We start from the raw sequence: 25,324 nt of genomic DNA, 5'->3' as shown, positions 1-25,324 counted from the left end.
TAAACCCAGGGTGTCCTGAATACAAACCAGTCTAGCAAGCAACTGTGCTACATCCCCAGCCTGCAGCTTTGAATTCCACCTCTTTAACCAACAATGAAATACGAATTTCCCAGCATCCACATGGTGGCTAACAACTGTAACTCCAGTTCCAGGGGATCTGACGCCCTCTTCTGGCCTCTGTGGGCATTTCATGACTGGACCCACTTACATACATGCAGGCAAAATACTCATACACATAAAACAATAAATAAATCAAAAAGTTTAAAAATCCTAATAGTCATCCAATATATACTTGAGGAAAAAAAATCATCACATCATCTACTACCCTACAGATGTGTTTTATTTCCCTTCTATATTTATTCTCTCCCCTTTCTGTTACAGGGATACTATTTCACATTTAGTTAGAATCATAGTGAATACACAGTTTTGAATTGTTTATGAGTCAGGGTCCCATATGTAGAGTAGTCTTGGCTGGATTTGAACTTACTGTATAGCTGAGGATGACCTTGAATTTCTGATCCTCCTGCCTCCACCAGCTAAGTGCTGGGAATATAGGTATTCACCACTATGCCTGGTTTTAATGCAGTGCTAGAGGACTAAACCCAGGGTGTCCTGAATACAAACCAGTCTAGCAAGCAACTGTGCTACATCCCCAGCCTGCAGCTTTGAATTCCACCTCTTTAACCAACAATGAAATACGAATTATATAAGCAATATATTTAAGAATTCAAAATAGCATAAATAGCATTATTTATTTAACCATCCCCCATTATTAGATATTTAAAAGCTATTCTAGGGGCTGGGAATATAGTTAAGCAATAGAGCACTTGCCTAGCATGCAAAAGGCCCAATGTTTTGATACGAAGCAGCACAAAAATTAAAAAAAAAAAACTAGACTTCAAAAGTTGCTCCTAATATTTGCTTCTATAACAGTATAGAAGAACATCTTTGTGACTTTTTATATATCTTGGACTATATCCTTGTTCTACACTCATAGAAAGAGTGTATTATTATATCTACAACTTTTTTTTTTATGTGCTGATCAACTGCTTCCAAAGCAGCTTTCATTTTGGGGGAGAAATATGACAATATCTATCCATTTTTTAAATGGTTTATAGCCCTCTATCTAGAAATTCTGCTTTTAAAACATATTCTTGATTTTAAAACCTTATGGTACAGGTAAAGGCACTTGTTGCCAAGTCTGATGACCTGAGTTCTATCCCCAGAACCCACAGGGCAGAAGGAGAGAAGGAGCTCCTGCAAGTTGTCCTCTGACCTCCACTCACTGAGCCATGTTTCCAGCCCTTAAAAATATTTTTAAAGGATTGTAAATTTAACAGGCTCAAAAAACAGAGACACAAGTTCCAAAATTAAATTGAAAGGGTTGACTTAACCTGTTCGTTGCCAAACAATTCTTTCAGAAAGGCATTCCCACGCCTGTGACGCAAAACTACTTTATGGAATATACACAGCAATTGGTAAACTAAGGGAATGCAATACAAGTAGACTATATCGAACATGTATAGTATAGGCCAATGAAAGATGTCTAGTAACCACCCACGGACAGCAACACAACTGGTTTCCCTCCTGCCTTTAGGTGGGAACCCATTTGCTCAGCTCCATCAAGACGCGCCCCTAGCTAAAAATTCCACTGCTACAATGATACTCTCTGAGTAAAACCTCCATGAAGGCTGCAGCAGAGCATGTGATGAATTAACCTATCTCCTGTCAGTTAACCTATCTCCTGTCAGTTCAGAAAGCTGCTAGCTATGCACCAACCTCAAGAGAATTAAGAAAGGAGCCAGGCATGATAGTGCACACTTCTAATCCCAGCACTCAGGAGGCAGAGACAGGCAAATCTCTATGAGTTTGAAGCCAGCATGGTCTATATAGTGGGTTCTACACCGGTTGGGCAGACAGGGAGACCCTGTCTCGTTTCTATCAGGTTTATTTCACTCACAGAAAGCAGTCTGAGAAAGGCTACAATAGGAGAACTGTAGCCCTTTGTGAGGACCTTTATGGGAAAGCTTTCTCCTTTTCACACACTTCTTTCTCCACGAACACTAATACCAACAAGCTCAAACTCTTTCAGTGTATTTGTTTTCCTTAATGCTAATCAAATACGAAAGTTACAGGAAATAGGTTAGTGAATAAATGAAAAAAGTAAAGTACACATTAGTTTAAGATAGGACCAGACCAGAACAGAGATTTTTTTCTGGATTTTAACTCATTAGGGTAATGAGAAAGGAACACATCACTAAGATGATGAAGCAGTAAAACAATTGTCTAGGATGAGGAATTGATGGTATAGGTAACTGCCTATACACAGTATTCTCTTCACTTAGCACTGGCGATCTCACATATACCTCTGTACTAGAAGCTTCAAGATCCTTATAGCTTCATGTTGCTGTAACACATAGATTACAAGTACACTGTCTACTTCTTCCTCCCTTCATACATTATACAGTTTTTATCTTGCACCCATCATCACTGAAGGCACTTACGTTTAGCATCAGCACCTATATTAGTTATAGTCTTTGGATTTTATCTCTTCAATTGGGTTTACGTTAGTTATATAAAAAATTCTGGAAACACAGCAGAGAAGCAAGAAACATAATATGGCATTCATAAAAAAAGGGTTTGACCTTTAAGACACTGCCATGCACATCACCGAAGGGATTACTATTACATCTCAAAAAGGATTATTTCTCATTGTGTAGTAAAGGCAACAGTGGCACTCAGGCAATGCAAACTAGAGTCAGTGACTCTTTTATAGCTAAGTAGAAATAAGGAGAGAAATTAAAATGAGAAAACATGAATGGCTTTTTCTTCTTGCTCACAGAAAGTTTTGCTGTAAGATAAAGGCAGCAGGTTCACATGATTATATATTTCCTTAGTAAGAGTGGCTAGGCAAGGGTGACTTCCTCAGGGATTCAGAACCATTCTTCTGCTTTCAAAACACCTTGTAATAACACATAGAATAAGCGGGGCATGGTGATGCATGCCTATAGTCCCAGCACTTGCGAGGCAAAGGCAGGTGGATGTCTGTGAGTTCAAGGCCACCTGGTCTACATAGTGAGGTCCAGGCCAGGAGCTGGGGCTACAGGGAAACCCAGTTTCAAAAAACAACAACAATAAAAATAGCATAGAATAATTTTGATAATTAGATTAAAGGTATCACTCATTTAATAATTATCTTCAATAAAAGTATAACATGCTGAGATAAAAATTTATTTCAGATGACTATTTTAAATAAGAGAATTAAACTACAATATATTTCTCAATTATCAAGCTGATAAAATTATAAAAATTGGACAAATAGTCTATCAGGGAAGCCACAAGCAAATACATACTCTCATCATTTGATGGTTAAGGTATAAAGTAACACAATCTTTTGGCTAGCAATTTTCCAATGTTAAATAAAATTAGGATTGTATTAGTTATCCTTTAAACCACCCACAAATGTCAGTCACTTCTGAGAATTCTTCCTATCATATACCTATATCTGTGCAATATGAAGAAAGTTATGTTAAACATTGCATATCATTTGGGATAGCAAAGAACTAAAAAATTCCTCATGAATCCAGCATTAAAAGACTGGGGAAAATTATAGTATAGCTCACACACGGATGACAACAAATCTACAAAGAATAAGAAAACTCTCTTAATATAAAGTGTAGCCAGAAAATAACCATGTTCTTACATACGCATATAGTGAGCTACTTTCAAAATCAGAAATGAGTGACTGGGGATGTACCTAAGTGTTAGAGCACTGCCTTAGCATGCACACAGTTATAGATGTAATCCCAGCACTGCAAAAAACAAAAATAAAAAAGAAATGAGGACAAAATAAAAATATATATTCATGTCTGTGATTACATTTCAACAAACACTAGAATATAAAAGAAACTAATAAAAATGGCTACCTCTAACGAGCTGAAATACAGGAAGAAAAGGATTCAAAAAAGATCATAATTTGTGTATAAACCTTTTCATATAATTTTGATTTTTTAGCCATATTAATGTATTAGCTATTCAAAAATTAAGTCTAAGTAAAAAAATTAAGCATTCATGTCATAATGTTAAAACAGTTAATAAAATTACACAGACACTATAACCATCATTATGTAAAAATATCATAAACAGAAAAACAGTAGAAGGAAACATCATAGAATATTTACAGGAATCGTTTTAATATGGTAGGAATATAAATAATAAATCTTTAATTTTTTATGTATTTTCTAAGTTATCTATAAAGCATATGTTCCTGGCAAAGCAAGGGAAAAAAGCCTCATTCTTCCAAATATTTGTATTCATAATGTACTTTATTCAACAAGTGACTTAACATCTAGTGCCCTGACATGTAACATTCAGAATAAAAAAAGAAACACTTACGAGGACAGCACTATGGCAACAGCATCATTAAGGACACTTTCACCAAAAAGGAGTGCATAGAGTTCCACGTCAACCTGAAGCTCGTGGAAGATGGCAAGAACAGTCACTAGCAAATAGAAAGAACCAGAAGAATATTTAGACATTACAAATATAATGTATATACTTCCCTCAATAGCTGATTATATGTTATTTAGACATTCATTTCTTCCTTTTTAAAAAAATTTTAAATATTTTATTTATTATTTTATTTTTATGTGTATGAGTGTATTGCCTGCATGTATGTGAGTGCACCCGTGTCATGCAATGAATGCCACAGAGGTCAGAAGAGGGCTTCCAACTCCCCTGGACCTGGAGTTAAGGACGGTTCGTAGCCGCCATGTGGGTGCTGGGAATCAAACCCGGGTCCTCTGCAAGAGTAGTCAGTGCTCTTAACCACTGAGCCACCTCTCCAGACCCTAGTTCTTCCTTTTTAATACTCTCTTACTGAATTAAAGATGTAGTAACTTTATGTAAATATGTGCCCCTAATTGTGTACATGCAACACCTAATTTCTCAAAAACAGTTGAAAACAACTGTGAAGACCTGAATTAGCCTACAATCGTCATGCAAATTTTAATAGTCTAGCTCTGAACTTTTTTCTGTACAGAATATATCCATAATTTCTTACAAATTAGGTCATGATGACTCTTGAATAAAGAAGAATATATGAACGACATCTCTGCAAACACCCCATTTTCCTTGGAGCTTTACAAGTAACTTCTATTTGACTTGCAAATTGCAAGCATACAAAGTTTAGTAAAGACTGTAGAAAATGAAACATGAGTTTAACATTGGTTGCCATAAAATGTATGACCACAATAACAGTTGCCATACTTAACTGAAGAAGAAGGCAACTATCAGATTATTACAGAGTAAGAACAACGAAAAACACGACTCCTTCTTTTAGAGAAGCAATTATACTAGAATTCTTAGAAAAATCAGGTAAGACTGAGAAGTTGCATTTGTAACTTTTTTTTTGGTCTTTTTGAGACAGGGTCTCCCTGTAGTCCCAGCTGTCCTGGAACTCACTATGTAGACCAGGCTGGCCTTGAACTCACAGAGATCCGCCTGCCTCTGCCTCCGAAGTGCTGGGACTACATGAGTGCACCACCACGACCAGCTGCATGAGTCACAAATTGCTCGCCCATTAAATAAACCTGAGCAAACATGAAAGATTAATATAGCTAGAGATGGAAAAGCATTTTCAAATGTCAAACATAAAAAACAGGAAGCTTGCATCTCACTTTAAAGTTTACTTTTATTTTACGTATATGAGTATTTTGCCTGCATGTATGTAGGCACTCCACATGTATGCAGTGCCAACAGAGACCAGAAGAAGGCATTGGATCCCCTGGAACTGGCGTTACAGATGGCTGTTAGCCACCATGTGGGTGCTGGGAACCAAACTTGCATCCTCTGAGTGAGCATCCAGTGTTCTTAACCACTTAGCTATCTCTCCAGTCCCAGGAAGCTTGTGTTTTAAAAGACATAATTTCTATTGCAAAACGTTGCAGCTGGCGTATACTGACCTCAGAGCATAGGTATGATAATATGTCAATGTCTACATGTATGAAATTCTCAAAAAGAAATAAAAAGTTTAAAAGCTTACCAAGAGAAAGAGAAAAGGAGACTGGAGAAATACTATTGAATTTTGAATAGAAAAACCTATGCCTCAACTTTCTAGAAAGATAGTAACTGCAAAATAATAGACTGGAGAAAGTGCCTATATAACCACCAAATCCATGAAACTTCATATAAGCAAAAGACGGTTGGTTGCTTGAGCTGTTCAGGCAATACTCCAACCAAACCAAAATCAGAAGGCTGAAACAATTTGCCACTTCAATCAACTTTGACTTCTCACAGGCTTTAGACTGTCAAGGAGCCTGCTTCTGCCAAAAAACAAGGAAACCTTGAGACCACAGGCTCCTACAAACCCATCCTAGCTTCACATTGACAACGGGAGCAACTACAAAAATAATGGGATGACTTGGGTGGTCTTTAAGGAAGCAATGTGATTTCCAGTTTTTTTTTATGTTAATCTAGAACCAGGTATGGTGGCTCACATCTGTAATTTCAGCACTGAGAAGATGATGCAGGAGGATTACCATGAGTTTCAGGCCGTGCAGGACTACATAATGAGTACCAGCCCAGCCTGAACTACATAGCAAGAAACTATCTCAAGAGAAAAATCAGTAGAGGCAGGCCAGATCTCTGTGAGATGGAGGCCAGCCTGTTCTACTTAGCGAGTTCCAGGCCAGCTGTGGTTACAGGGAGACTCTGTCTCAAAAAGACCAAAACAAAACAAAATAAAAACAAATGACCAAAACAAAATAAAATAAAGTGACCAAAACAAAATAAAAACAAAAAGACCAAAACAAAACAAAATGATGTCAAACTTAGCCAGACCTAGTGCCACAAACCAGTAGTTACAGATACTCCAGCGGCTTAGGCAAGAATATCCCAAGTTCAAGAACTGCCTTCGCTATGGAATGGGTTGAAGGACAGCCTAGGGAACTTAGCAAGACTCTATCAAAAATAAAAAGTATACCCAGGTATGGTGGTACACACCTTTAAGCCCAGCATTCAGGAGGCAGAGGCAGGGGGATCTCTGTGAGTTCGAGGTCAACTTGGTCTACACAGAGAATTCCACACTAGCCAGGGCTACACAGTGAGACACTGTCTCAAAAAAAAAAAATAACCAAACAAAAACCAATCAATCAATCAATCAATCAGAAGTCCAGGGCCTGGGGAGATGACTGAGTTGGTAAAGTGCTTGCCATGCCAGTATGAAGACCTGAGTTTAAAGGTCCAGGACCTACATGAAAAGCCAGCGGTGGTGGTATATGTCTGTTATCCCAGTGCTGGGGAAGAAGTGGATCCCTGGAGCTCACTGGATACCTAGTCTAGCCAAAAGTGGTGCTACGCAGGCTCGGTGAGAGACCCTGTCTCGAACAATTAAGATGGAAAGTGATAAAGACACCCAATGTTGACCTCTGGCTTCTATATACATGCACACATAGTGCACATACCCACAGAAACACATACAGGCGCATATACATACTCCACACTAAATAACTACATAAATACATACATTCATACATAAATAGTAGCTCAGAGTGTTGGCTTAGTATGTATGGGTCTCTACATTCTATCCCAGTACCACAAAAAAAATAAAGATGTTATACTATACAAATGTCTCTCTGAAATGGCCTGCTGGGAAATCTTTTCATTTGGTTGGGTGGTTTTTACATTATTTTGAGACAGAGTCTCACACTATAACCCAGGCTGGTTACAAGTTCTCTAGCTTCCTGCCTCTGTTTTCCAAGTGTTGCGATTACAGGTATGTACACTATGCCAAGCCCTGAATAATCCTTCAAAATCATCTCCCATGGCATAAAGGCCACAGTTTTCTCCTTTCCACGATAGTGTGTGATCAAAGTTAACACAGGAATTCAAAGATGACCTTAGGACACTAGCTGTAATTGTGCTCTATGACAATCAAAGAAGATAATTAACTTAACAAGGTCAAAAGATGAAACAGAATAAACCTCTACCAAAGTCCTAACTAATAATAGTAAAAGAACTCTACCTCAGTTCCAAAACTTCAGTCTAGAGGCTAAAGGTACAGTTCAGTGGCAAAGCACTTGCTCATGAGCAAGGCCTGGACTCCATCCCCAACATTAAACAATCAAAAACAAAAACAAAAAATCTTCAGTCCTTTCCCATGCTGGCCTTTTTCCCATTCATTTTTATTACCATATATTGACTGTACAAACCAATGAGTTTCATTATGTTGTTTTCATGCCTGCATATAATGTACACTGATTGTATTCACCCCCATTGTCTTCCCTTTTCTCCCTATCAGCTCCTCCCCTCTCTCTTGCCAAATATTCCCCCTTCTACTTCTATGGTTTTTCTTTTTAAATCTTGGTTCTCCAAATGGCAGAAAATATATGACATTTGACTTTTTTAGTCTGGTATAGTTCACTTAACATGATTGCCAGTTCCATTCATTTTCCTGAAAATAACATAACTGCATTGTTTTCTTAGATAATTACGTTCTTTATGGATGAATAAAACTTCATTGTGTGCATACATGCATGTATGTGTATATATTACATTTTCTTCAGCTTTTTATTTGTGGATGACTGCCAAGGCTGATTCCTAATTTAGCTATTGTGAATAGTACTGCAATCAGCATGGGTGTACAGTTATCTTTGCAGTGTCCTGGTTTACATTCCTTAGGGTATACACCTAAGAGTGATATAGCTGGATCATACAGCTATAATTCTATTTTTAGGGTTTTTTTTAGGATCCCCCATACTGATTTCCATAGTGGCTTAACGAATTTTCATTCTTACCAATAGTGTAAAAAGGTTCCTTTTTTATTGAGACAGTATCTTACTCTATAACCCACGCTGTCTTCACATGGCAATCCTTCTGCCTCAGCATCTCAAGTGTTAGAATTATAAGTATGGGCCACCACATTCCAACAAGGGTTCCTTCCCCCAACTCCATAGCTTCACCAGCACATGCTGGTATTTGTTTCCATGATAACAGGCATCTCGATGGGGGTGGAAAAGAATCTCAATACAGTTTGGGGGATTTTTTTTTGAGACAGGGTCTTGCTATGTAGCCCTGGCTGCCTGGAGCTTGCTATATAGACCAGGCTGGCCTCAAACTCACAGAGATCCACTTGCCTCTGCCTCCTTAGTGCTAGGATTAAAGGCATGGACCACCACACCCAGCTTCAATGTAGTTTTGATTTGCATTCCACCAATGGCTAAAGGTGTGGAGCTTTAAATTTATTTGCCATTTGTTCTTCTTTTGAGAAGTACCTGTTAAGTACATTGAACCACTTATTAACTGGATAACAATTTTTGGTGTTGAGCTTTTTGAATTCTTTACAGGTTCTGTATATTTATCCTGTCTTTTCATTCTACATTTTCTCTAAACTCCTCATTTAAATAAATATATAGCTGCTAGTTTATCAATACTGTTTTTAAAAAATAAACTTCATTTAGCAATTAAATTACTCTATAACACAAATTTTTAGAAATCTGGTACTAAAGCACAAAGAAGTAAGCTTTGTCAGTAACAAAACAATTTTGGAACCAGGCCAATTTTATAAAAAGCAATTCATTAATATCTAGTGAAAACTGCCAATGATCCCAAATCATGATCATACTAGCATAGCTGCCTTCTGGCAACCAATCTGAAGCTGTTTTTCTTGGTTAGGCCACATAGCTCAGGCCTGCAATCACAGCATGAGACATGAGGAGGCAAGAGGCTATTATGACTTTGAAGTCAGTCTGCGCCACACAGTGAGTTCCAAGCCAGCCTAGGCTAGAGAGTGACCCTGTCTCAAAAGAACAGAAACAGCCAGGTGTGGTGGTACATACCTTTAATGCCAGGGGCAGGCAGACCTCTGTGATTTAGAGGCCAGCCTAGTCTACACAATGAGTTCCTGGCCAACCAAGGCTACATAGTGAGACCATGTCTTAAAAAACAAAAAAACAAAAAGAAAGACCCAAAACAAGGAGCTAGGAATGCAATTCAATTCACTTGGCAGAGTGCTTGCACACAGCTCTGGGTTCAATCCCTAGTGCTGCATAAGCGAGGCATGATGGCACACACCAATAATCCCAGCCCTCAAGAAATGGTGACAGGAGGATCAGAAGTTCAGAGTTATCCTTCGCTACATAGTGAGTTAGAGCCTAGCCTGGTAACCTTGGCTACATGAGACCCTGTCTCAGAAAAAAAAAATCTTCTTCTTACTGTAAAAGTCAAAGAGCTGAATATAAATACAAGATTTTTAAAGAATTGGGATTGTCTAGAACTGTAAAAGGAAGTGTATAATCAATTTTAGCAATTTAATATTTACTTTTTCTTTTGCTATACCTAATCACTAGAATATAAAGACCAATTCGAATTTCTGAAGAAAATATTTAATAGCTCTCATTTGGACAGCATCTTTTTGTGGATCAGTAATAGGCAAATGTAATAAATATTTTTTTAAAGTATGGTTTTGAAACAAAAGGCATTATGAATTGCTTCTCTCTCCAGAATTGGAAGTAGAGTGCTAATGAAGTACACAGTGATGGATTCTCCAGCTGAAAGACACATCCACATGGGCTTTGACTGGAAATACAGCATCTGAAGCATTCCAGCTCCAGTCATAAAGCATACCTGGGTCTGTTGCTGATACGATGGCACCAAACAACAAGCAATCTGTGAAGTAGAAGTCTCCTGCGAGCTGGCCAGTCACTTTCATCAGGGTTACACAGCCATACATTATGGACCTGGTCAAGAAACACACTCCTACTTCAGAAAAATAGCAACTATTACAGACGTGACAATAAAGTAAGCGCATGGAAAAAGATCTACTACAATATGTGAGTAACCCTGAGTTTAATTAATAGGTATTTAAAGAGGGTTAATACTTTAGCTTGAAGAAAAATTCAAACAAATTATTACTTATGCAAGAAGTACCCCCAAAATTCTTAGACACATTCAGGAATACAATAACACATAAATCAAATATAAGTCAACATGTATTATTTTAGAATTAAAATCTGAAGGGTAAAACAAGGCATTTCGAACATCAAGTGCTTACCCAATAACAAAACAAGAAATTGCTGTTCCAAGAAAGGCATACGCTAAGATCGACCCAAGGTTCCGAAAGAAATGTCTCTGACAAAAAAAAAAAAAATCTGTGTTAGACTATCAACAGAGTATTTCCTAAGAACATGTTTTTCTATTGTAGTTTGCTATGCCCATATTAAATGTTCACTAGAAGAAATCAGTAAGAGAAACCATTCTTGTGAACAAAGAGAGAGGGAAAGAGAACTTGGAAGAAATGTCCTGTTTGTCAAATGCCAAGTAGCATGAAGCCCAGGAAAAATTTCAGGCTGTTTAAGTACATGAAATGCAAATGTACTTACCCTTTTCAGACTATAACCTGCATAAAATATGATAGGAGGAAGCAGTATGTTGAAAAATACTTCTGGATCAAAAGTAACCTGTTAAAATAAAGCGTTCTTTTAGACTATTTCTCTTAGACTATCTCATACTACATTATCAAATTATCAAAAGGAAAAGTTTAAAGGCTAAACAAATCAACAGTAAGAACATTACTATGCTAACTTCAAAATATTTCATATAGTTTTAATTTCCATTTCCATGATACAAAACAGTTTTTCAAATATTTGTATTTGTACTTCTTTTAGGAACCATATGCTTAGTTCATTAGCCCATTTATGGACTGAATACATTTGGAATTTTATTTTTGCAGTTCTAGATTCAAAAGTTTAATTCAATTACTAATGTACACTTGGCAAGGATTTTTTTCTATTCTGGATGTTGCCTCTTCACTGTGCTCTGTGTGTGTGTGTGTGTGTGTGTGTGTGTGTGTGTGTGTGTGTGTGTGTGTGTGTAGGACACGAAGGTAGAAAGAGACGAGGAATGGAAGAGAAATGGAATATATGTGACAGAAGGGGGCAGGGAGACAGAAAAAGGGAGTGGGGGATGAATTAGAGCAAAGCATAATGACATATATGTATGAAAATAGCAAATTAAGCCAATCATTTTATATGCTAACTGACTGGATAGGACTTAACATGTACTACAGAATACATGAGGTCAGGTAGGGGGTTGGGGGGGCATGGAGGGGGGAGGGGGGTCTAAATTTGATTAAGAACTGTTGTATGAAATGTACAAAACTTAATAAAAATTTTTTAAAGTAAATATGTCAGATAGGGAGTATAATACTTCCATGATTTAGGCACATAATAGATTTTCTGTTATTTTTCCAATTAAAAAGTACAGGAGAGCTGTCTTACTTCCCAAACAAATGAGAGGGTAGCAGTGTTGTAATAATCAGTTACACCATATCTATGGAGAGCATGCTAAAACACTGTATTAAAAATCTTAGCAAGACACTGTGATACATGCCTGTAATCCCAGCATTTTGGAAAGGGGGCTGAAGCAGGAGTACCATGAGTTCAAAGTCAGCCTGGGCTACATAATAATAGGCCAGGACTACAGAATACGACTCTGTCTCAAAACAAAATAAATAAAATAAAAATCTTAAAAATTGGAAAAAGTTCCTGAGTGGCACTGTAAACATAACCAAATACACATAGCTGGAGAGGTCAAAGAACCTAGAGAAAACCTTACATCTGTCACATCCCTAGACAAACATAATTTCTTCCTGCATGTTAAATATATATCCTTATATTTACAGACAAGTATACCTCTTACCACTCATCAAAGAAGCTTCATTTTGTAACAGATGGAGACTATTACAGAGTTCTACAACTGGTCAGAAACAGAGAATAACTGTGAAATGCTCGGCCCTAAGTGTCACATCTACAATGGAGCCTCTACACCTAAGGGTCACAGAACACAGTGGAGCAGGGGGTAGAGAGAATACTAATGTGTCTCTCAACTCCCACCAGTGAAGCTTCCTCATGCAACAGAGGGCAATAAACACAAACAGGCACAACTGGCCAAAATGTAGAGAATAAGAGACTGTAGAGTGTGTGTCCGTGGACAGGACTCCTATTAAGACTTCAACCACCCAGGGCTCAGGGACCATTTTGGAAGAGGAGGCTGAAAGATTGAAAGGGCCATGGGTGGGTATGACTATAAGGAAGCAGTCCTCTAGGCTTCTGGGAACTTGCTCATATGAACTTACAGCAATGATAACAGGATGCACAAGATCCATATAAACTCAATCAGGGGAAAAGCAGCATAGAGCTGGAGAAGGGGGCAGCAGGTCCCAACCTTCACTGAGAAACTACTGGCAGCTGATCTCTGCTGGGTGAGAGAGAGTCAATCACCTTTCATTTTTATTTTTATTTTTATGTGTATTGCCTGCATGTATATAGATGCCCCCGTGTTATGCAATGCCCACAGAGGTCAGAAGACAGTATCAGATTCCCGTGGACCTGGAGTTACAGACAGTTGTTAGCCACCATGTGGGTACCAGGAATCAAACCCAGGTCCTCTGCAAGAGCAACCAGTGCTTTTAACCACTGAACCATTTCTCCAGCCTGGGAGAGTCAATCATCTTTAAGGGAATGAGGCTAGATAGGTTGAACAGGCTCCAGGGGATAAACTCACACCAAGAGACATCTAGGTAAACAAACTTGACTTGATAGGCCTTAACATATATGACAGAATGCATGCAATCCTGTGGGTGGGCTATCAGGGGGGTGCAGGTAGTGGAAGGGGTCTAAATATGCTTAAGATGTATTATATGAAATGCACAAAAAATTCAATAAATATATACATTGAAAACATAGAGAAAGTATAAACATACATTTGCTTTATTTGAAAGAGGCCCAAATCCAATAACAGAATTCAGGCTTTTATTTACTGTTGACAAGAGGAAACACACGTGCTACACAGGTATCTCTAAAGCTGAATAGCATAATAGGTAGTTAACACTTTCTATACAACTCAGAATTTCCAGTTCTCACAGCCTACTCATTTTAAAGTCTACTTGTTATAATAATGCAGATGCCCCCTTCTGATCAGAAGGCTGCAGTAGAATTTGATAGGCATGCAAAACAGCTATACACTTACCCATGCTAAAACTTACTTTACTAGAACTTTCAAGAACTGGACTTTTCCAAAAGTGGTAAGAATGCTGGTTGCAAAGTAAACTTTAAGTTTGTAGGAACTTTAAAACCACTAAAGACAGGAACACAACCAAGAAGCTACAAAAATCAAGTCCAGCTAACATAGTAGAGAGGAGAAACAGAAGGAAAAGGCAAAGTAGTGCAGAGAAGATTCATGAGAGAAATCGAGTGGAACAGGAGCAAGTGTTCCCGGAAATGTCTGGGGCTAGTAAGACTGCAACCTGGCCTCCCACATAGAGCCGGTTCAATAACCAAGGCTCACACTGAGACCCCAGAAGTTGGCTAGATTATGAATCAAAGAAAAAATACATTATGCTCAGTCTAGAATAAGATCAAGGCAAAAAAGAAGTCACAGGACTGAGTTCATGTCATGCTAAATAAACCCCATGTGTTAAAGTACTCTGAAACTATAAGGACCATCTGTAAATAGAGAGAAACATTTATGCATTCTGCTAAACTCAGTCCTGGCCACTATTTATTATAAAAATTATAAGCATAGAGTAAAACAATAAGAGTTATAGCAGTTAGAACTGATGAGGGGAAAAAACATAGACATGTCTGTTTCTTAACAACATTAGTTATTAATGGGTTTTATTATACTTTAAAATGAATTTTTTTAACATTAAGAAGTCAAGAGTCAGGCATGGTGGCACAAGCTGAGAGGGGTAATATATGCATCTAATTCCAGCACTCAAGAGGCAGAGGGTGAAGGACCAACCAATTGCCACAAGTTTGGGGCCAGCCTGGTCTATATAGCAAGTTCCAGGGCTGCACACAGGGAGACTGCCTCAAAAACCAAATCAACACAAAACATGTCAGTGTTTTTCCTAAGATTCACTTTGTTGCTTCTTATGCATCTTTAAAAAAAGTCCAAAGAGTCCCTTCAACTAAAAACTTACCTTTCTAAGCATTTCATTATCTTGAACGTTATTGAGTTCATGGGAGCTAATCTCTCCTTTCAGCGTATACTCATAAAATTTTCCACTAACGTTTACCAACAAGGTAGTTGGACTTGACTGCACTTCACAACTCAGTGTCACATTATTCACATCGCTTGGAACATGGATGCCATACCGAAGCACAAGGCCCACCAAAAGACCTGGAAGGAAAAGAACACCAGCTCTTGCAAACAGAAACTGCTTATTTGTACTCACACATACCTTCAGATTAAGAACAGACAATCTCTGATGAGAGTCCCCTGTGATTCAGAACCAATTTTCAAACCAAATGAGTTACAGTTTAAAGTATTACTAAATTCACACATCCACTAGCCGAGTCTTCATGAAATCCAGTGGGACAGGAGAGAAAAATATTCCCTAGTGGAACAGCACATATCATCATATTTCTAAGTCATCACATAAATAAAGTAATGAGGAAAGTAATGAAATGAGAAAATACCTTCAAATCATCTATACACAGACTATGCTCTAAGGTGTGCCAACCAACCTGACAATGTGTTCATATTGGAATGTGTTTTTTAAAGCCTGGCATACCTATAGTCTAGCACTCAGGGGGATGAGGCAAGACTGTGGGTTCAAGACCAGCCTGGGGTACACAATGAGTCCCTAGACAACCCGAGCTACATCATGGGACCCTGTCTCAATTTTTTTAAAAGAAGGAGAAAAAAAGCCATGTGTTTCTTTAGGGTTGGAGATGGAGTCTGATGGGAGATTGCTTGTGTAGTATATGCTATTCCCTGGGTTTGAGCACCAGACCAGAAAAAAAAATTTTTTTTAGACTTCCATCCACCAATTAACAAGACTTAAAGCCACACATGCTCCAAATTTATTCCCAAAGCACATAGGTACAAAGGTAACCAAATAATACACATTTAAGCCAGACGTGGTAGTGCACGCATTTAATCTCTGCACTTGAGAGGCAGAGGCAGGTGGATCTCTGTGAGTTCCAGGCCAGCTGGGGCTACAGGGAGACCCTGTCTCAAAAAGACTTACAATAATAATAATAATAATAATAATAATAATAAATAAATTGCAAAGCAAATATACTATTTGTAGACTGAATTCTCCTATTACTAAAAGGTCAGATTTAAAATTTCAAATAATCTGCTTCAAAATCAATATTTGAAACAAAAGTCCTGATTCTAGTCCTATGAAATCGATACAGGTTGCTAGGTTTTACTCAGATTAGCCAATCGATATTCAAATATGCAAAATTCTCTAGATTCTATAAAACTATACTGACCAACTGGAGTACTTAATGACAGCTTTATTTAAATGGAATTCAAATGCTACAATGTTTATCCTTTTGAATTACACAATCTAGTTGTCATCCGTATATTCACAAATTGCATATTCAAAAAGTATAAATCAACCACCAATAATTACAGAGCATTTTATTGCCCTAAAAATATTAGAATTCTCCCTACCACCCTATCGCCAAACTCCAGCTTTTTGCTCTTTTCAGTTAAAAAAAATTGTATATGTTCACATGTGTATACATGTGCGCACATATGTAGAAGTCAGAAGTCAACACTGTGTCTTCTTTAATCACTCTCCACTTTAGTTTTTGAGACAAGGTCTTTCACTGAACCTGGAGCTCACTGATTTTGGCTAGAATGGATGGCCAGCAAGCTCCAGGAACTAGCCTATCTCTGCTCTCCATTCCCCTAGACAGACACACGCCACCATGCCAGTTTTTATGTGGGTGCTGGGGATCCAAACATAAGTTCTCACGGCTGTGCAGTACGTACTTTACTGACTATGCTATCTCCCTAGTTCCCTAAGCCCCAGCTTTTGACAACCAATAATCTACTTTCCTATCTCTCTATAGATTTTCCTATACTGGACATTTCATATAAATGTATGGCTTCTTTCCCTTAATATTTTAACATTTTATCTATGTTGTAGCAAGTCTTAAAACTTCATTCTTATGGCCAAATAATATTCCATACATGAACATACCTCAACCACACACTGAACCCATTCTTCTGAACTTTCCTTAAGGCCAACATTCACAGTACAAGTACATTTTACCTTCCTGTAGTTTTCTGTTCTGACTTGCTACCCATTCATTTAAGATGCAAAGTACAAACTACGCCAGTTACACCTCTAGGGTTCACAGATGCAAAGTCCACTTCAAAGATCTCTCAGTCAAGTTAGCAAAAATAAATCAGCAATCTCAATTCAATACATACATGTATACAAGATGTCATAAAAACAGAAAACAGTTACCTAACCGAGCCTAACAGAACAGGACATTAGGGAAGTCTTTCTAAAGGTGCCACCTGAGTAACAAGATACTACTCCCAGGTAGGGGGATAGAGATATAAATCTCCAGTCAAGGAAGAACAGAACATAGCTGATATGGGGAATTACAAGTTGTTCAATAAGGATGCATTATAAGCTGACATAAGAGATGACGTTTGAAAGGTCTGCAGGAACTGAATCATAAAAGACTGAGTATGTTCAGGAAGGGAGTTTGGACTTCATTGTCTCAAAGAAAAAAAGGTGACAGAAGAGTTCTAAGAATGAGCCTGACATTAGATTTCTATTTTAAGATTGGTCCAGACTTGAGAGGGTCAAAATGACCATTTAGGTGAACACTGCAATCACACAGGCAATAAGAGCTTTGAACCTAATCAAGAGAGTAATGGCAGAAAGATAGGGGGAGTTTTAGAGGACATTATGTTTTAGAAAGCTTTGGCAACTAAGTAGAATAGGCTGGGGAAAATGAGACAAAAGACTGAGGAGCCTTAATGGACTTGTCAAACAGGTGGATAAGTTGTTCTGAGCATATAGTTGGAAAACAGAGTTATTCAATGAAGTGGGAACACAGGGAGAATGTATTTACAGATGAAAAGGCCAAGTTCAGTTGTTTTAAGATTTTAAAATATTTTTATTTATGTTTGTGTGTATGTATGTGTGTATCTCTATTGCATATGTGCACGTGTCCTCAGAGGTCAGAAGAGAGCACAGGATCCCCTGAAGCTTGAGTTACAAATGGTTGTGAGCCACCATGTAGGTGCTAGGAACTGAACTCAGGTCCTCTAGAAGAGCAGCAAGAACTCGTGAGGAGTCTCAACTGCAGGTATACATGTGGCAACCATAAGTTAGTAGAAGTTAGGTGCTATATGTGATGATCATGTAGGAACAAAAAAGATGGGAAGAAGACCATAAATACAGGCCCTGCATTTGATCCATTAAGAGCCAACATTGAAGGGTTGATGAGGATGTGCTGGCTGGTTTTCCTCAACTTGCCACAAACTATAAACACCTGGGAAGAAGGAACCACAGCTGGGAAAAAGGAACGGCCTGTGGGCATGTCTGTGAGGCATTTCCTTGATTGCTAATTGATGTAGGAGGACCCAGCCCACTGGATGTGTGCCATCCCCTGGGAAGGTGGGCCTGGGATATATAAGAAAGGCATCTGCGTAAGTCCAGGAAGCAAGTCAGCAAGCAGCATTCCTCCATGGGCTCTGCTTCAGTTCCTGCCCTGAGTTCTCTGATAAGTTGTGAGCTGGGAATTTTAAGATGAAATAAACTCCCTCCTCCCCAAGTTGGTTTGGTCAGTGTTTTATCACAGCAACAGAAAGCAAACTAGAACAGAGGATAAGAAACTGATAATGCGTTTAAAGAGGAAAAGCCATAGGGTAAGAATTCACGAAGAAAAGGAAAATTTCACTTTTGAAGAAAAGGAAATGGTGAAAACTATAAATGCTGCAACAAAGTCAAGTTAGGAAAGAGTGAGAAGTATCCTCTGGGTTAGCCAACAAGGAGGGCATGAGTTGCCTTGTAAGGGCAGTTCCAGTGGAGTAGTGGGTGAAGAAGTGAGACCCAAGTGGGAAGGAATGAAGTGGAAACAGTGTCATGTAAAAGCAGTAGCTGGAAGGGGCAGAGGGGGAAGAAATGATGAAAGATCCTTATGTTAACTTAGAGTCACGTGTGGTTTTTGAAGTAGGAGCGATAAGGAACTGAAGAGCAAAATGTCAATTGGAAAAATATTTTAATCAATATTCAGATGTCAAATGAAGATTCACTTTGAAATATTGCACCTCCTGGATCAACAGGATGTATCTCAGTGGTGGAGCACTAGCAAGTGCAAGGCCCTGGGTTTGAACACCAGCACCACCAAAAAAAATCTTTAAAAAAAAAAAGAACTGAGTGTGGTGGAACACACCTGTAATCTTAGCACTAGCATCTAGGTAGGAGGATCTTGAATTCCAAGCCAGTGTGGGCGATACAGTGAGTTCCAGATCAGCCTGGGCTACATAGTAATAAGAAAAAAGAAAGCAGGGAGAGGGTAGAGGGAAAAATGATGAAGGGGAGGAAGAGGGAGAAAGAGAGGGGGAAGGAAGAGATTTAGAGAAAGAGAGGGGGAAGAAAGAGATCTGGAGGAAAGAAGGAAACTCAGGGCTGGGTATCAGTTATCCTTGATAGAAATAATTTGGGGAAAAAAGGCTATAATCCATATAGTCTCCCCACATAGGTGATACAGATACTGCTCTTTACCCTCCTATCCCACAAGACTTCCTAATTGAGAGGCTTGTAAAAGTTATTCCTTAATCTCGGTATGCAAAAATCACAGATTAGCTACTACAAATAGTAGTAACAGCAGCAAAACATTTTTTTTTCCACATCCCTAAACCCACAAGGAACAGTATCCACTGGCTCCTCCCCATGGAGGAGCTACACTGGAATCTACACTGAGCATCAGGTGCCCTGATAAGGACAGACTTGAAACACACACCTTGGCAAATAAAACAGTAGGAGAACAATCACTTATGGTGGATACAGTCCAGATCATTTTGTTATGGCATCTGAAAAACTGGAATTTCTTTGGAAAAAGTTGACAGATCAACTAAATAATGGGTTCTGTAAAAGGTCAAATCCTAACCATGGAATTAAAACAATTCTCAGTAAAGAGGAAGGTCATTGTGCTTTGTCAGGGGGATAAAGCAGAAACTTCTAGCGTCCTACATACAGATTGGTAGTATGAAATTTAAAATTATTATTAATAGACACAAGAAATATGACCACGAAGAAATATCTTACATAAAACAGAACTCTACTCCTTCCACATGTTCATGCCCTACTTGTGCTGAATACGTGCCCAGTGATAAGGAACTTAGCATCACACTAGGATCTACTATTGTCTGATTCTCTGTTAATGGAACATGACTTTCTCATGGTAGTCAGCCCAGTCTTCCAGCCAAAAGCACCTGAAAACTCTGATGGCCAAAAATATGGGAGTAACACCACCACCAGCATTAAGTGTAGCCAAAACTGATAAAAAATTTCTATACATTAAGAAGTGTTAAGGGCCAGCAAGATGGCCCAGAGGGTAAAAGCACTTGCCACACAAGACCTGAGTTTGATCACTGGAACCCATGTAAAAGTGGAAGGAGAAAACGGACTCCATGAAGTTGTCCTCTAAATTGTACATGCACACCGTGGCACATGAACACCCGAATTTACACACATATAATGCACTCATACATATGCACACATAATGATAAAGTCCAATAATATTAGTGTTTTTCTTGTAATCCCAACACTCAAGAGACGGGCAGAGTTACAGCAAGTTTAAGGCCAGCCTGACCTACAAATCAATCGAGTTCCAAGACAGCCAGGGAGGGCTATTCAGAGACCTACCTCAAAATGAAAACTATAAAGAGGATTATGCAGATATAACTCAGTGGTAGGTTGCTTACCTAGGATGAATTAAGGTCCTCAGTTCAATGGTCAGTGACCCCCGCAAAACTATATGTGCATACATAAAAACATGTTACTTGTTTGAAAACTGTAGTTATAGATTCTGTGGCATTTTTCAATTGTTATGAGGTTTAAACGAAATGCTACTTATACAGTGACTAATGCAATGTCTAATATTGCAATACTCAATAAACATTATCTACTAAGTCACTAAAGTATAAGTGCTTTGAGGGCAGGGAATACGGCTCATATCTGTATTTCCCATCATATCACACATCACAGACATTTAATAAATAACTAACCAAGATTCCCTGGGCTTAAATATTTCCTGTCATTTGCTTTTTATACTATACTATACTATACTACACTATACTACACTACACTACACTACACTAATTACTATACTATACTATACTATACTATACTATACTATACTATTACTATACTATACTAATTTGTAAGCACACTGCAGTGAGTGATCACTTTCCAGACTTAACTATGTCTACAACTTTTAATAAAAGTGACTCACTTTTAAGCTTCTTAAGCTAGCCCAATGAACAAAACACATGGATGCCTTGACATGGTGTTTGTAGAGGTTAGAGGGATGGATCAGTTGGTAACCTGCTTCTCATGCAAGCTTAAGGATCTGAGTTTGGATTCCCAGGAACCATGTAAAGAAAGGGGGGTTTCAGCAGCATGCACCTATAATCCCAGAGCTTGGGAGGTGGACACAGGAATGGCCCTGGGGCTTGTTGGCCCACCAATCTAGCCAAACTAGTAAACTCCAAGTTCAGTGAGAGATCCTGTCTCAAAAACTAAGGTGGAGAACAACTGGGGAAGCCACCCAACATTGGCCTCTGGTCTCCATGTGCACCCTTCAACACACACACACACACACATCAGAGTTTGTGTTTGTAAATAGATTGCTTAGTCTATATTACAATCTAGAAACTGACCACATTGCTGACTTAAGTTTGCTTTTTATTTGTTTGACATGGTATCACTATGTAGCCACCTGGCTTGGAACTCAACTACACAGCCCAGGCTGGCCTTCAACCTTTGATACTCTTGCCTCAGTTTCCCAAATTTAGTGATCACAGGTATGTAGCACTACACCTAGCTGTGATTTAAGCTTTTAACCCTTACTTTTAACAAAGGTAAAGGAGCTGGATGTGGTGGTGTAGGCCTGTCATCCTGGCACTTGGGAGGCAGAAGCAGGAGGCTCGCCCAGAGTTTGAGGCCAGCCTGGGCTACATAGCAAGCACTAGGCCATCTAAGGCTACCTAGTAAGGCCCTTTTTCTGTAAATACATAAAAACAATTTTAAATAGCATTTTTTAAAGCTAAACCAACATCACAATTAGATCACCAATAACTGAATCTTAGATGCACAGAGATTCTTTTCACCAGAAGTGAAACTGAAAAACAAACGTCTTAAAATAATACCGTAACGCTATAGCTATGATGGCACAAGAGTCATAAGAAAAGGGGAATAGCAGGAACTAGGACTAGGAGGCTTCAGTTTGCATAATATTGAAAATACTTTATCCCAATCCCATTTAGTCTGGAACCCGACTTGGGAGTTAAGAGGCTATTTAGTAATCCACAGCCCCCATTGCCCATGAGAAAATGGGACAGGCTAAGGAATTCCAAGTCAACCCCAGATTTGACTCCCAGATTAGCACTCTTGTACTTTGTATTTTGCAAGAGATATGCTTGTTCCTTCACAGAATGTTACCACTGGGCTCCTCTATTCCTTTTTCTATGGAAACTTTAGGAAATGCCATCAACAACCCTACTTTTTTACTTCAGGCCATGAGTTAAAGGAAGTTAATGGCATCAGCTAGCAAAGGACAGATGTTTTCAGGTAATTCAAAGTCCCTGTTTGATTTTTTAATACCATGTTTGTACCACAGAAGACTAAGCAAATGAAAAGAGCCTTTCTGAGCCTAAGAGAATGCAGTTGCAATAGCAATAGCAATAATAATAATAATAGCACAGTTATCCTTTATTGACCATTTACTTGCAGTCAACAATCTTTACTATCTGGTCTTTTAAAGGAAAATAACCAACCTCTGGTCTAAAGCCTTGTAACTTCAACTATCACATCAGACCATCTCTCTCAATAGGAAAGAGTTTATCTTTGACCAGTTCCTTATTTTAATAATGTAACACTCATTTTACATTTAAACAAAGTCAAGATGCCAGCAGTTTCTTTTAATGATTTGTTTTACTTTTTTTTCTGTCTTTTTGAGATAGGGTCTCCCAGTAGCCCTAGCTGGCCTGGAACTCACTATGTAGACCAAGCTGGCCTTGAACTCACAGAAATCTGCCTGCCTCTGCCTCCCAGTGCTGGGAATAAAGGCATGCATCACAATGCCTGGCTTTTAATGATTTGTTCTATATGTTCCTTAAGTTAAAGGTCCTATATGTCAGGTTGGAGAAATGGCTCACTGGTTAAGAGCACTAACTGCTCTTGCAGAGGACCCGGGTTCAATTTCCAGCACCCACATGGTAGTTAACAACCATCCGTAACTCCAGTTCCAGGGATCCTACACCCTCTTCTGACCTCCTGGGCATTGCATGGCACTACTGAACTTAACACACATGCAGGCAATACATTCATACACATAAAATTAAAAAAAAATAACAAAATATAAAAAGACCTATATGTCTTCATAGTCTGTGTGTAAGTTATGATAAACTAATCAATAAATGTGAGGATAGAAAACAAGTCACACACTGTCACACAGAGCAACTGTAGAAAAATGTATAGCTTGTCTGACTAATTTGTTTTAAGGGGCACTACAAATGAAATATAAAAAAGAAAAGAAATGCAATACCTAATATGTCCCCAAACTAGGCATCCTGATGAACAGGGATATTTCACTTGCTTAGAATGTATTAGCTTACAAATGAAAAACAAGCCTGAGTCCGTACATTTTCCTAAGGCACACAACTACATTTCATTGCTCCCCTTGAAATGCATGCACATTCTAGAAGTCTGAATTTACTGGAAAGGGGTGGGGGTGGGGGACTGCATGGAAAAACACCTTTTTGTGCCAAACCTTCCTCTACCCATCAGCAAGTCTCAGACACAAACCTCAACAAGCTCAACAGTTTAAGACTGTTCCAAATGGAGATAATCTTCACACACAGATAGGATTGTTTGTTCACCCTCATCTCTTCAGCCATACCTTCCTAGGCAGATATGAGACAGCCAGCGATATCTTCTTTTCACCTCACAAGGCTAGAACATGGTTCAAAACGTTTCTAAGCCCATGGTTTGATTTACCTTTCCCACCTCATCTCACACACGCAAACACACAAAATTCCCCCAAATAACCTCAAAAAGAAAGCACTCAGAGACACAAGAACCAAACCCATTTACTCAACAGTTAATAACCTCATACCAACAGCAAGTCACCCATACTGCTTATCCGTGAGGGCTCTTAATTACCACCTGGCTGAACTGCTCCCATCATACGGTACACAGCACGCTGCTGGAAGAACCATAACTCTTATGGGTCCTCACTTCCACAAGCCTGAATCAGAAGGGTCAATCCCACGCATCCATATCAGGTATTACAGGTATAGTACCATAAACAAGGACGTCATTTAAAATGCCCTAAGCCTTCTTTAGCCCATTTCACGTTCAGGTTTCTATTTTGCTCGGGTTCCACAGGAGTAAGGTTATCATTTGTAACCTGGGACTAGGAGCATAGCAAGAGCCAAGCCGAGTAATGAGTAAAGGTCGGCTCTGGATCCAAAAGAATGCCAGATGCTGGGCAGTGGAGCTACTACTGCGGCTCCAATGAACCTTAAAGCAACTGACACCCCAGAGAAATAGATCGCAACCATGTCTTCCCCTCCCCCAGCCCCCAGCCCCATCCCAGACACCGCACCCGACTCCCGATTTCCCATCCTCAACACCCACCGGTCCTGGTCCCCAGTGCTAGGCAGAGAAGGGGCAGCAGGATGCAGAGGAAAAAGGGGGTGGGGTCAGAGGCGAAAACGGTGAGAAAAGATGGAGAAAATGGGGAGGCGAGGCCGAGAAAGAGGGAGAAAAATGGGGGGCGTAGCAGAAATAAAAAGGGGCGAGGCAGAAAAACTGGGGTACAGCTTAAGGCGAGGCGGAAAATGGAAGGAAGGAGATCAGGAGCAGAATGTAGGCCGGGTAGGACCAGAAGGGAAGGCGAGGCAGCCGGCGGGCAGAGAAAGGGGCAGGACCAGGGGGCGGACAGGGGTCCGAGACACTTGCCATAAATCATAGCCAGGCCGGTTTCGTGCAGGAAGCGGGCCCGGCGGTGCTTGAAGAGCCAGATCGTCAGAATGGTGAGGGTGAGCAGCAGGATGAAGATGAGCAGGTTAGCGCTGTCCTGCCGGTGGCTCTCTTCAGCCTGCTTTTCAGACACGATCTCTTCATCCATGGCTCTCATCGCTGCCCCGGCACCTTCCGAAGCCCCGGCCCAGCCAAAGACGCCCACTGCCAAGAGCAACCAGAGGGGCCGCATGAGCCGACGCGCCCGGGGCCCGACGCCGACGCCACGGCGAACCGGCGCCTGCCGCCAGC

The 25,324-nt window shown here is 39.4% G+C and overlaps 1 protein-coding gene across 2 annotated transcripts in view; it reads right to left on the bottom strand.

Annotated features, from left to right (window-relative positions):
* Slc9a6 (solute carrier family 9 member A6) overlaps positions 1–25,324 on the bottom strand; it is a 68,506-nt gene that overhangs the window by 42,601 nt on the left and 581 nt on the right. Inside the window, exons 2-7 of one of the 2 annotated variants that reach the window (XM_029567174.1) lie at positions 25,013–25,237; positions 14,981–15,180; positions 11,379–11,456; positions 11,051–11,127; positions 10,624–10,736; positions 4,396–4,501 (exon numbers count right to left, since the gene is read on the bottom strand). In XM_029567174.1, the coding sequence (XP_029423034.1) occupies positions 4,396–4,501; positions 10,624–10,736; positions 11,051–11,127; positions 11,379–11,456; positions 14,981–15,180; positions 25,013–25,190 (752 nt within the window). In that variant the 5' untranslated portion in view covers positions 25,191–25,237. Of the gene's footprint in view, positions 1–4,395; positions 4,502–10,623; positions 10,737–11,050; positions 11,128–11,378; positions 11,457–14,980; positions 15,181–25,012; positions 25,319–25,324 lie in introns of those variants that run through there. The other variant, XM_017800019.1, reaches the window with a different exon arrangement.

Source organism: Nannospalax galili, unplaced genomic scaffold (assembly GCF_000622305.1).
Source record: "Nannospalax galili isolate Female #2095 unplaced genomic scaffold, S.galili_v1.0 scaffold901, whole genome shotgun sequence".
Taxonomy (NCBI): Eukaryota; Metazoa; Chordata; class Mammalia; order Rodentia; family Spalacidae; genus Nannospalax; species Nannospalax galili.
The sequence above is the reverse complement of the archived record's forward strand: the minus strand, read 5'-3'. Positions and strand labels throughout refer to the sequence as shown.